This window comes from Rhododendron vialii, chromosome 12a, assembly GCF_030253575.1.
Source record: "Rhododendron vialii isolate Sample 1 chromosome 12a, ASM3025357v1".
Classification (NCBI taxonomy): Eukaryota; Viridiplantae; Streptophyta; class Magnoliopsida; order Ericales; family Ericaceae; genus Rhododendron; species Rhododendron vialii.
In genome coordinates, this window is record NC_080568.1 from 2,240,563 (window position 1) to 2,253,570 (window position 13,008).

Genomic DNA, 13,008 nt, shown 5'->3' on the forward strand with positions numbered 1-13,008 from the left:
GCTAGAATGGTTTGAGTATTCTGGTAATTCAATGGAAAATGGGAAAAGGACCTCTCAATCTTCCTTTCCATTCTCACTTCTTTTGTGAACATGAGTGGATAAGTTTTGGGAGAATGAGGTTTGAAAATGAAGAACCAAACAATCAATGTGAAAAAATGAAAATATAAAAATGCAAAAATGACCTTACCAAACACCCCATGAACCGACAACCACTGCTTAATGCAGTTGGTCAGTTATTGCCTCCCCTTTGTGGAAGGTCTTGGGTTCGAGCCCCACAGAGGGCATGCTTTTTAGGAGACCAGAACTATGGATAGCTTCTGGTCTCCCAATGCTAATTCTAACACCCCCGCTAACCCCCGCTGATGTATATCGCCGTGGCAAAAAAAAATAAAAATAAAACACCCCATGAACTAGTGGAGAGACTTTACATTCTCAAACAACCTAAATTACATTCTCCATTAAAGTAGTGGAATCTTCCTCGAAGACTTGTGAAATATATGTGTGAACACTATTTCAACTTTATCCGTAGACTTCTGAAATAGTATATGTCGACACTATTTCAAAACTTTATCCGTACTATTGACCTAATCAAACTTGACTAAAGAACTAAACAAATATCTCTTTACAGTTTAGAATTGATCAGTCTCTCCCTTAATCAGTCTCTCCCTTGCTCTATAAATGATTTGCGTCCATATTTGTAACCCTATTCAACTCCAGACTCCCCCTTCTTCTTTATTTTTGTGACTCACATATATATTTAATCATGACGAGTGGGCTTGTTACTAGTTCTAGGGTTCCGACCTCGACCGTCCTCTTTGTGTGTATGCTCGTGGCGGCGGTCCTTCCGGTAGCGGTGGTAGGAGAGTGCACGTGCGACTTGGAGGAAGAAGATAACAACAAGAGCGAAGCCCTAAAATATAAGCTTGGAGCGTTTTTTTCGATTCTAGTGGCGGGTGCAGTTGGGGTGTATCTTCCTATTGTTGGGAAGAGCGTACCGGCTCTGAGCCCGGAGAAAAACGCGTTCTTCGTAGTGAAGACTTTTGCAGCGGGTGTCATTCTCGCCACGGGCTGCGTTCACGTCCTTCCCGATGCATTCGACAAATTGACTTCGCCATGTCTTAAAGGCAAAGTCTGGGAATTCCCTTGGGGTGGTTTCGTTTTCATGGTGGTGGCAATCTTAACTTTGATGCTTGATAAACTTGCCACTTCTTACTATACTCAATCGCAACTGGCCAAGTCCGGCGCTGGTCCTGTGAATGTCGACGGGGAGGAGAACGGAGAACACGCCACTCATGTCGTCCCCGTTCAAACCCACGCCACTCATGACGTCCCCGTTCACACCCACGCCACTCATGGACATACTCATGGATCTGCAATGCTTTCCTCTGTATACGGTGGCCCAGTTTCCAAAGAGCTTATTAGGTATCGTGTTATTGCTCAGGTAATTGATCGAATTCCAAGCAACTTGTTATTGATTGGCGTTGCAAATTTTAATATCTAATATCTTTTCTTTCTTTTTTCTTTTTTCTTTCTTTTTTGTAGGTTTTGGAACTGGGAATTGTGGTCCACTCCGTAATTATTGGATTAGCTTTGGGTGTTTCAGAGAGTCCAAAAACAATAAAGCCTCTGGTTGCAGCCCTATCATTCCATCAGTTCTTTGAGGGCATGGGTCTTGGTGGATGCATTACTCAGGTAATGATTTTACTCCTCCTAATTAAACCTCCTTTTTTTAATTTTTTATTTGCAAACTTTGACTTAATAAATCGCAAATCTCAGCCATCCGTGAGTGTTTTCAACGATCCAGATTCAAATGAAACTATTCCCCGAAAAAGTTTCATTTGAATCCGGACCGTTGAAAACATTCACCAACGACTGCAATATGCAATACATGAACGTGTAGTGCACCCTGCATTACAGGGTTTCCGAGTCCCAAATTATTACCTCCTATAGCCCAGTAATAGGACTAGAATAGTCTTTTCCCTATAGGATAGAATAGTTTAGGGATTCCGCATATCCAAAATAAAAAACATGTTCAGCTATCAAATCAAATATCCCTAAAAATGTATATTGTTGGTTTCATTCTAGGCAAAACTCAAGTGCCGTGCTATAACAATCATGGCATTGTTTTTCTCCCTCACAACGCCGGTTGGGATTGCGATCGGCATTGCAATAACTAACGTTTACAAGGAGAACAGCCCGGTGGCTTTGATAGTAGAAGGTATGCTGAATGCAGCTGCGTCGGGGATCTTGATATACATGTCCCTCGTCGATCTTCTTGCTGCGGATTTCGAGAACCCGAGAATGCTAGCCAACATGAAGCTTCAAATGGTTGCATATGCTTCACTACTATTCGGAGTTGGATGTATGTCTCTCTTAGCCAAGTGGGCTTAATGCTTGGTTGGGCACTTCAAATAGTCAATTTTAACGGCTTATGTTGTTTTGGGCTTAATGCTTGCTTGGGTTGCTTTGTTATATATTAGGAGTTTTTAAATATTCATCTTCTTTCCCCACCTCATGTAAGTATTTATCCAGGCCATTTTGAACCATTATGTATTCATCCTTTCGATGTGTGAAATATCCTTAATTATTACCCCTCTAGTAAGATATACAACGTATAGAGAGATATATGCATATATATGAATAGAGAGATATACTCTGTATAACGTAAGAATAGTCAGGCAGTCCTGCAATTTCGTGAGTAATAGTAGGAGGATTTAGATCCCTTTAATTTCCGTTTCAAATCACTTTGATTCCTAAATTAAAGGGATTAGGATGCAACCATCATAGGCCTGCAATTAACTGAAGAAATAACAGGACAATTTCAAAGTTTGAAATTTCGAATGTGAAGATTACCAAATCCTACTGATTTCTATTACCATCTACTTGATCCGTTTGAAATTCCGAACGGATATATAAGGTCCCCGGGATGGAGTTTAGTCCTCCCACAAACATTTGAACTTTGGCATTTTCGTTCCTTCCATCGATTTTCGTAATTCTCCATCCATCATTGTCATCGTAACAAGGTATCTCAGGATGGGAATGCGAAATCGTTGGGGGAGTAATCGCGGTTTGATCGCGGGGATGGGAGAAGTTACGTTTTCATCCCATTTTTCGTTGTTATATACACATAGATGTAGATGTATATATTTATATATATATATATATATATATATATATGTATGTATGTATGTATGTATGTACTGTCTTATATATGAGGGCATTATTGGCAAAAATAAAGCAAGAGGATGAAAACATAATGGTGAAAAAACTGAAGGACGGAAATCTACATTAGGTGGCTGCGAAGGACTATTCTTTAAGTCCCCCAAGAAAATTGCTAACGGGGGATTTATGGTTCCATTTCAAAAGAAAAAGAAATAAGCAAGGCCAACAAATTACATTTGGGCCTACATATATATGGGTCGGTTCTACCTACACAATTTTTAACATAAATTGTAACACTCACTCCATCTTAGCCGGTTTCAATGGCTAAGATTGAAACTTCACAAACACAACTCCTCTCCCCCCAAACATAACCACACCCTAAAATTACTCACATTCTTCCCCACACCACCACCACCACCGCCACCAAACTCTAGCTGCCATCGCCACCATAGCCCCACCATCACCATAGTCTGTGGTGATGCAACCAGCTGTCACCAGAGGTGGAGGATCGGCTGTTCACGACAAAGGAGGGCGAGTTGATCGTGAAGGCCCACCACTTCAGAAAATCAATATGTACCAACGTTTTTCTACCAACGGCTCGAAAAGCATTAGAATAGGAGGTCTATGCAAGAACACTTTTTTTAGCTGCCGCTAGAATGGTGCTTTCCCAACGGTCCAAGCAAAAGCGCTGAAATAGGCTAACTACTTCTAGTGGCCCAAAAAAAGCGTTGGAATTGACCGAACATTTACCAACGGCCTAAGAAAGGCGTTGGAATAGACCCCCATTTACCAGCGTCCAAGAAAAGTGCTGGAATAGACCCCCCCATTTTCCAGAGCCCAGGAGCCCTGGAATAGACCCAAAGAAACAACTGATCGAGCAATATCTATCCTCGACTATTAAAATAGTTTGTTTTATTGAGATCTGCTAAATAATCATATTGAAGATTGTTAAAAAATATATAATATAATATTATTAGATATTGCTCGATTAATTGTTTTTTTTGTCTATTCCAGCACTTTTTTTGGGCGCCGGTAAATGAGAATCTATTCTAGCACTTTTCTTGGACGCCAGTAAATGGGGGGTCTATTCCAGTGCTTTTCTTGGGCCATTGGTAAATATCCGGTCAATTCCAGCGCTTTTTTTGGACCGCTGCAAAATGGTCGCCTTATCTGGCAAAAAGTGTTGATATAGACCTCTTATTGTAGCGCTTTTTTGAGCCGTTGGTAGAAAAAGTACTAGTACATACCGATTTTTCTTGTAGTGACGTGGGCCTTCACGATCAACTCGTCCTCCTCCGTCGTGAACGGCCGGTGCTCCACCTCCGGTGACAGCTGGTTGCACCACCGTTTGCGGTGGTGATGGTGAGGCGGCAGCGGCTAGGGTTTGGTGGTGGTGGTGGTGGTGGTGGTGGTGTGGGAGTGTTTTGGGGAAGGAGGTGAGTAATTTGTTTTGGGGCTATATATCCTTCCAAATGCAACAGTAAGATAGACAGCGAGTGAGAACTACTAATATTTATCGGGTAGTAGTATGTGGTGTGACTTTGTTTTGGGGTGTGTGTTTCTTGCATTCGCTTGCTGTCGTTGTATTATCATTCCCTACGACGTAGAGGGAAACCTCCTACAGAAATGACGGAGAGGAAGCCTCCTACAGAAATGATTATCTAAGACACGACACGATGCCGGATAAGGTTAGGAGACAAATCACATCGTCAAGCGGCTCAATAAGAAAGTCCACTAGATCGACGAGAATTAAGGACGGAATCAGAATTTTACTTTAGCAGTGGCAAAATATATATTAAAAAAATTTAATGAAGGCGAGACTATATATAAGTTGGGCATAACTTTTTTTGTAATTGTATTTTTTAAAATTCTTATCGTGACGGTCGCCGCCACTAAATACCCCTAATTCCATCCTTCATGAGAATGGCTCCCATGAATTGTAAATGTGTGAAGACAGACGTGACCGGCACCCACTTTTCTCAGCATGAATAGCAGTTCCACTCCTACTGCTCTTTCCTTTTGACTTTTGCTGTAGCATTTTTCAAAAGATTCTTCATAAATTTTTCTTACTTCAAATTATTTCTCTTTATATCTTTCTCCACTTATTATTTCTATTACTTTTTTAAAAAAAATTACAAAAAGTGTTCTAAACAAAGCATTTGTTTCTTCTCGTTTTATAAACAACAAAGTAAATAGAGTAATGAAGTTATTGAGGAATAGGGTTCAAGCAGTGACAGATTCAGAATTTGCTTGCAATGGAGTCAGTTACCTACCCTAAACCTCAAACCAATGTACAAAAGGGATTTAAGAAGACATCTATTGATCTTATATAGTTCATTTACAATATACTTAAAAAAATTACATGCACTGAAATGCCATATAAGAAGTGGTTAAGTGAATTATCTATCTATAAAATTTCTCAAAAAAAAAAAGGATATCTGTTTATACCATAAAATTAAAATTCCAAAATAGTAATGATTTTCACACTCATTTTTTATTTATTTATCTGTCCACTCGTTTTATTGTCTTTTAATGAAAACTGCACATAAAGTTTACATTAAAAGACAAAAAAATGAGGTGCCTTGATAAAAAAGAAAAAAGAAAAAGAGTATGAAAATCATGTTCTTCCAAAAACACATACTACAAGAAAAAGAGAAATTAATTAATGCCCCTGGAACACGGTTGAGTACAAACTTGAATCACACAAACGTATGAGGTCCACTCCCAAGTGTGTAAAATCCATCTAAATGTGTGATTTAGATTCGTGCCCAACCTACTTCAAGAGGATGGAATAACTTCTCTTAAAAGAAGTCACAGTCAATCCTTTTGCCCTAAAGTCAATCTTTCTTGTTGAGAGAGAGGAATACCCAAAAAATGTGGACAATTATTTTACTTATGGGACAATAACCAAAAGGTATAGAACTTAGGGGGCAATTCTATTATCTTTGGACAACAATTACAAATTCTAAAGCTTATGGGGCAAAATTATAAAAAATGTCCTACAATTTAAGTATTCCTCCGGTGGGTTTCCCCATTTAGTGGGGTCACTTGACTTCTCTTGCCCATTAATGAATGTGCCCCTGGATTCAAGAGGGGCAAACATAAAGTTAGTCGAGCATAGATAACGCTTACATTGTGAGAGGAGGGGATGCATACCCGGCACATGAAATACCCCATCGTCAGCCTAATCCTGCTCGATCAGCTCTTTTTTCCCCTTTTGTTCTACTACTTAATTTATTCATGCAAACCAGACGATGTATCAACCACCTAACAGTTAGCTACTTTATGCATGCGAAAGTTATGTGAGCCTCACCTAACATTACGTTTTGCAAGCGTTGTGGAGTTTATATCATGAGTAATTCAATAGTTCGGGAGTACTGCCACGTGGTCCGGAGGACCACTTTACAACCACATATTCTCGTGGAGTTTACCATTAAGTGTATGGACTTCATAAGAATGAATGGTTGTAAAGTGGTTCAAAATACTATGTGGCCAATGCTGGCCTAAGGGTATCCAAAAAATTTCTAATTTTAGGAGCACTCCAATATGTTTATTATTTGAGTTTGAGTATGATTGTTTTTAAGCCCAATAGAATGAAAAAAAAAATGCTCAATTTGAGATAATTAGTTAGCCCAACCTACTATCCCATAAGCCCAAGTGCTCAACCCATCATCCCATAATTTGTACCAGTTAGTGTTATGGGAGAAAGAAGCTTTTCAAAGGTGAAATTGATCAAAAATTACCTTCGATCAACCATGTCACAAGAAAGACTAAATGGGTTATCGGTATTATCAATTGAAAATGACATTGCGAAATATGTGGATTATACAAATTTAATTAATATTTTTGCTTTTAGAAATGCAATACGAGTAATATTCAAGTGATATTCATGCATTCTTAAGATAATATGTATTTGCTTATTTGGAGACTTTGTATTTTATGTTTGTAGGTAATGATTAGTAGAACTTTATATTGGTTTGGTTTTCTCGTATTGTGATTGTTGCTGTAAAAATTGTTAAGTATTACAAGAGCACACTTTTTTATTAGGTCTTGGGCACTAAAAACTCTTGGGCCAGTTCTGTATGTGGCGGTACTCCTGAACTATTGTATAATTTCACAGTTTATATATATGGACTACTACTCTGAACTAAAGCCCGACAAATTTACATTTGGGCCCTTTAGAATTGATGTAAGAACCAAAACCTGATTTCAGCCCAACCAAGCCCATCAGCTGATATGACTAATGGCCCAACCAAGTCCATTAGCTGATATGACTAAATGGACTTAAAGTCTTTCTAAAGTTCCCGGCCTCGTTCCAAAAACGGAATTTAGAAAGTAGTCGCATCTTGACCGCTCATTTCGAGAATCAATGATCCAGATTTATTAAAAAGGAAACTTTTTAAAATGGCACCTGATTTAGGTGTTTATGAGACATTTGAGTCAGAATTGCGCTTGACTCGAACCCGTATTATTCTAATCATCAAATTACATGATTGCAAATTTCCGACCACGGTACCACCAGACCATCACCAGCTGATAGCCTTCTACTCTGATTTATGTAAATTTGTATTATCACTAATGCGAGTGAGATGGGCTGGCTCCCACATCGGGAGTTTGGATTTGTATGTGTGTGTTTAAAGGGTTCACTCTACCTCTCCTTAGTCAGCAATTGCCTAGGTGAGTTTGGTAAGTAAAATTACCCTTTTACCGTCCCTAAAAAAAAAACTAATGCGAGTGAGACCTTGTGAGACAAAATGAATATTGAGAGTAACAATTTAGCTTCAACCCCGACGTAGATGCAGTTAGGTCCCCTACAGATACTAATGTAGTGTGACAGGACAACACTCTCCAACGAAGGTGACAGAATACCATACACTTTACTACGGACCAGGAAAAAATAACATCGATATAACAGTTATTGGTCAAAGGGATACAAATGCAAGTAATAAAGATGGAATAAGGGGAACCCTAAGCTGGGAAGGACACAGACTAGAAATTTGAATTGCTATCTACACAGATTGTGTAATCTGTGCCAGCATGCACAGACTTCTTTTAGATCCGTTTCGGGTTCTAAAAAATGATCAGAGTTGCTCATTTTGTTTAAAATATTTTGTTTATGATTCCTACCAAAATCAACTGACTAGGATATTGGTAAGTGTGTCTAAGAAACATACAACTTTGTTCCAGAATTCAAGCCTAAATTCTAGGACAAAATTGGATGTTTCGTATACACTCTTACTGATATTCTATTCAGTTGATTTTTGGTAGAGACCATAAACAAAGCATTTTAAACAAAATGAACAACTCCGATCATTTTTTTTGAGATCCAAAACTAGCCTGAAAGAGGTCTGTGCTTGCTTGCACAGATCTGAAATCTGTGTGTATATCCTTTTCGTAAAATCATACAATTGGGTAGCTAAGCCTGTTATGATAGGTGGGGTCCTTTTTCTTGGCAGCCTTCTTGAAACGCTTAGAGGCGACTTTCAAAAGCTTATTCCATCCCTGCATCCAGATTAGTTTGTACAACAAAATCAATTGCTGGATTCGTATCCACAAGAAAGAGAACCAATAGACAAACACATCTTATTAGAAAAACTACGAATCCAACATCTAATTGAAAATCGATTAGAATTTTAACCCCACAAACAAATGGTTTAGGACAACTCCGAGGGGGGTTTGGCCAAATGGATATGGAAAAAGCTAATAACTTCAGGGTTTCTGGAATTAGTCGAGGTGTGTGCAAGCTGGCCCGGGCATCTGGGTATTTAAAAAAACATATGGTGTAGGACTAAACTTCAAAAAACAATCAAGAGATTCAATGTTTAATATTTCAAGTTCACCTGAACCTAGAGTTCAAATCTACTTTGATGGTCGTGCGTTATTAAAGAAAAGGAAATTGGTATCCACACTCCACATTTCTCCACCTACACTCCTTTTTTAGTAATTTCTCCACTATGTATTTTAATAATTTCATCTTAATAGAGACAAAAAAAAAAAAAAGAGAGGGAGTATAGGTGGAAAAATGGAGAGTGGATATCAATTTCCTAAAAAAAATTGGAATCAATGAATGGAAGTCATATCTAGAATGTTAAAACTCCTATAGAATTATAGAAACTAGCAAAATGCCAACCACAGTTCTGAGGACGGTAGATAACATATAAAAAGTGCATTGATATTTGAAGAGAGTGTATTGATATTCTTGAAAATGTATTAATATCGGTGAGATATGTATTCAAATCCGAACATTATTTACTAGGTTTAGCACTTATTATCCACCATCTACAGCCTACTAAGCAGAGGTTAGCAATCCCGTTGAAACTGTACACTTGTTCCACATAGGACACAATAGGACACAAACATGTTCAGTGTCATTCAATCACATAAGGTCTTTGCCATCGAACACATTTGTGTCTAAATATCTGTGTCACAAGTATCTTCCTAATGCAAAGAGACAATCACGGGAAAAAAATATTCACTAGGAAAATACCCTAGTCACAAAGTGTAATTCTACTTACACATCTCTCAAATACACTAGTAACACTACTTATAAACACACCACCCAATAGAATGAGCTTCACCACATATTTCGACAATCAAAACTGTTTATTTTACAGGTCTTGACACACACACTATTCATGCAAAAGATCAAGTTGATTGGTTATCGGTAGCAATATTTAGATTTTGTGAATGAAATTCGATAAAATTGAAGGGGAAAAAATACCGAGATGATTTAGATGGGCAGAAGAAAGAAAGAGGGTACCTTTCTTGGGGTTGGGGAGGAAACAGGGGCGGGAGAGAAATCAAAGGCGGCCTTCTGCTTCTTCTTCCTCCTCCTCTGCTTCAGCATCCGAATTTTATCGTGAAAGACGTGAGTACCGGTGGCGATCTTCTTCTTCAAATCGACGGTGGCCTTCTTCAAAGCGTCGACAAGCACCAACCCCTCGTGTTCCTCCTCTTTTTCGTGTTCCTCATCGTCGTCCCGGTGGTAGGCTAGCTTTCTCAGAGGCGACCACAGGGAGCTCTGGGAGTAGTCGAAGTCGAAGGCGGAGTAGTCGGGGAACTTGCCGAGGAGATCTTTCGACATCGAGTCGCCCAGGTACTCCACCACCACCACCACCATCATGTTTTCCCTTATTCCCATTTCCGCTGGCATTTTCATTTCCATTGGGATTTCCATTCTCAACCCAGTACACACACACTCTCTCTCTCTCTCTCTCTCGTGTAGCTTGTTTGGTGCTGTGTTGCGATTTTCCGACTCTGTTTTTTCTTCTCAGCGGTTTGCAAGTCTGGGCTGGAGCATCTGTTTTAAGAGGACAGAAAGTAGCCGTTGCAAAGTCAATTCTCCCACGGGCCGAGAAATAAATTCATTTTAAGGAGGCTCATACGCCACTCACGTGGCTAAACCGGCCACCTGTCGTTTGAATGTATCTAGTCCCCTTATTTATGAGAAGTTTTTGGGGTTCAGTAGATACCACGTGGCGGAATCCGTTGACAATCTTAGCCGACCAAATGTGTTTTGGACACGCGGCCTAGATTTATTCTTTCTTTCCTCATTTTCTTTCTCTAAAATTCGGATGGGAATCGCTGACGGAATACCAAGCGCATGGTACTCGCCCGGCACCAAAAACTTCTCCCTTCTTATATGCTCCCTCCCTCACAAATTGCTTGTCCATTATTGTATTTTAATATGTCCCAAAATGCTCTTCATCTTTAAAAATTCAAAAAAGAGAGAGAGGTGTAGACGTACATAAACTTACCCTCATAAATCATTAGAAGTAGTTTTGAAAGTAGGGAACAAGGGTTAGCGTTGGCAATCTCAACAAATTTTATAAGGAGACATGTTCTCTTAAAAAGTTGGATTTCTTCGGACACAGAGTGTCATCATTACTTATTCATATAAATGTGTAGATAGACATATTTGTGAATTCACACCATCCAGAATCCGCAAAGAAAATGCTTTAAAAATACTAAACTATTGCAAAGAAGTAATCTCCAAATGGGTCTCGTTCCTCACTAGTTAATGAAAAAAATTACTAACCTTATGGGAATTTATTCAAAAATTTAGAATGAAAGAGAGACATGAGAAGAGCTTTGAAAACAGGAAAACAAATAAATTAGTGCTAGAGAGATTTTTAAGTCTCGTGGGTAGGGATGGCAATGGGGAGGGTTGGGGGTGGATACCACTATCCCCATCCCCGATCTCCGAACTCAAATCCCTCTCCATCCCCGCCCCAATCCCCACTGGAGATTTATTTTTACCCTCCATCCCTGCCCCAAACGGGGAATCGGGGATCCAAAGATCCCAAAACTTTAAAAAAAAAAAGTCACCTGTCATAAAATACGAACCAAGAAACTAAAATTCAAAAAAAAAAAAAACAATCTACGCTGCCATTACAAACCAAATGTCAAGGAAAATAGCCACAGTTGCTGCCATAGTACCATTACAAACTAAATCAAAATGAAAATAGTCACATCTGCTGTCGTAGTGCTATTATAAATCAAATTTAAATTAAAACAGTCATATAGTTGCTGCCATAGTGCATTACAAACCAAATTGAAATAAAAACAGTTTCAAACAAACAAGACGAGTAGGCTAGTGGGGCTGGGGATTGGAGACGTAAGTCTCTAGAGTGGCGACTGGAAAATGGGAAAACCCTAACTTATCTATATATATAGTAGGCTAGTGGGGCTGGGGCGGGGATCAGGAACCCTAACTTGTGTGTGTGTGTGTGTGTGTGTATATATATAAAATTATGCATTATATATAGTAGGCTAGTGGGGCGGGGCGGGGTGGAGATCGGGGCGGGTACTACCTCATATCCCATCCCCTACCTGTTCCCCACTTTTTTTTAAAAATTATTCCCATACCATATCCGATCCCCAAATAATCCCCTACCCATTTGGGGCGGGGAACGAGACGGATTGGGTCGGGGCGGCCGGAATTGCCATCCCTACTCGTGGGAGAGTTCCAAGCACTTACCATGGCACATGCCTTAACCAGTTAACCACTTATTAGCCAAAGTACACTCTTTTTTTTGGTTTTACCACCAAAAAAAAAATGTCCACTCTAACAACGGCCGACACAGATCAGTCATTCAAACTGTAATGATTTGAAATGATTCTAACGGCAGCCCACAACATAATTGTTTTGTTTTCCTTTTTTCTGCTTATTTCTTCAAACTGAACTCTTTTTTCATGTTCATGGCAGTGATTCGAAATGTTCATCTCTATCCAAACAGTGAAATATCTCCATAAAACATAAGTTGGATTCGACATCGATAGAACACCTTATATTTTTTGGCAATAAATAATATCAAATATCTGAGTTTACCACATATTTACCGTCAAATTTAAGAAACAAAATATGAGATAATCAAGTACCCATTAATGTCCTATAAAATTGATTGGTTGCTGAGGTGTTCTCCTCTATGGATTCTTAACGGGTCGTGTGTCGACCGGATTAGTTTCGAATGTATATAATATGAGGAGATATATGATAAAAGGGTGGATACATATATGCGGAATATGAGATGGATGGGTTGTTGAGTAATTTATAGAAGGATTGATATGTATATGTTTGGTTTGTTTTGGGGTGAATATAAGTAGGTGTATGTAGAATTAAAAGAGAATAGAGGCATTTTTGTAATTAAGAAGGTGGATATAATAATGACACCACCTCTCCCCCATCCTTAAGTATATCCGCCCAAAGGCGAATATAATATCCTGCAGTATATATCAGGGTGGCAAACACCAGATATAAACACTTCGGATATACTATTCGGGGTGATAACATATCTGTCCCTTATATCCCGTCGGCAAACGGGCCGTAAGACCCTAAAATGAGTA

General features: G+C 39.1%; 2 protein-coding genes across 2 annotated transcripts; one reads left to right on the top strand and one right to left on the bottom strand.

Moving 5' to 3' along the window:
* The first annotated feature begins 472 nt into the window (after positions 1–472).
* Positions 473–2,598, top strand: LOC131311871 (zinc transporter 5-like). Its single transcript, XM_058339489.1, has 3 exons — positions 473–1,441; positions 1,543–1,692; positions 2,086–2,598. The coding sequence occupies exons 1-3, from the start codon at positions 764–766 to the stop codon at positions 2,389–2,391; spliced, it is 1,134 nt and encodes a 377-aa protein (XP_058195472.1). The 5' UTR covers positions 473–763; the 3' UTR covers positions 2,392–2,598.
* A 5,411-nt stretch (positions 2,599–8,009) lies between these two features.
* Positions 8,010–10,520, bottom strand: LOC131311877 (uncharacterized). Its single transcript, XM_058339496.1, has 2 exons — positions 9,923–10,520; positions 8,010–8,664 (listed from the first exon to the last, which is right to left on the bottom strand). Exons 1-2 carry the CDS (start codon positions 10,337–10,339, stop codon positions 8,563–8,565), a joined length of 519 nt encoding a protein of 172 aa, XP_058195479.1. The 5' UTR covers positions 10,340–10,520; the 3' UTR covers positions 8,010–8,562.
* Between the last annotated feature and the right edge of the window lie 2,488 nt (positions 10,521–13,008).

Coding starts and splice junctions, on each gene's coding strand:
- LOC131311871 (XM_058339489.1), top strand. CDS start 764: ATGACGAGTGGGCTTGTTACTAGTTCTAGGGTTCCGACCTCGACCGTC. Junction 1,442..1,542: donor GGTATCGTGTTATTGCTCAG/GTAATTGATCGA, acceptor TCTTTTTTGTAG/GTTTTGGAACTGGGAATTGT. Junction 1,693..2,085: donor TTGGTGGATGCATTACTCAG/GTAATGATTTTA, acceptor GTTTCATTCTAG/GCAAAACTCAAGTGCCGTGC.
- LOC131311877 (XM_058339496.1), bottom strand. CDS start 10,339: ATGGAAATCCCAATGGAAATGAAAATGCCAGCGGAAATGGGAATAAGG. Junction 8,665..9,922: donor CCTCCCCAACCCCAAGAAAG/GTACCCTCTTTC, acceptor ATCTGGATGCAG/GGATGGAATAAGCTTTTGAA.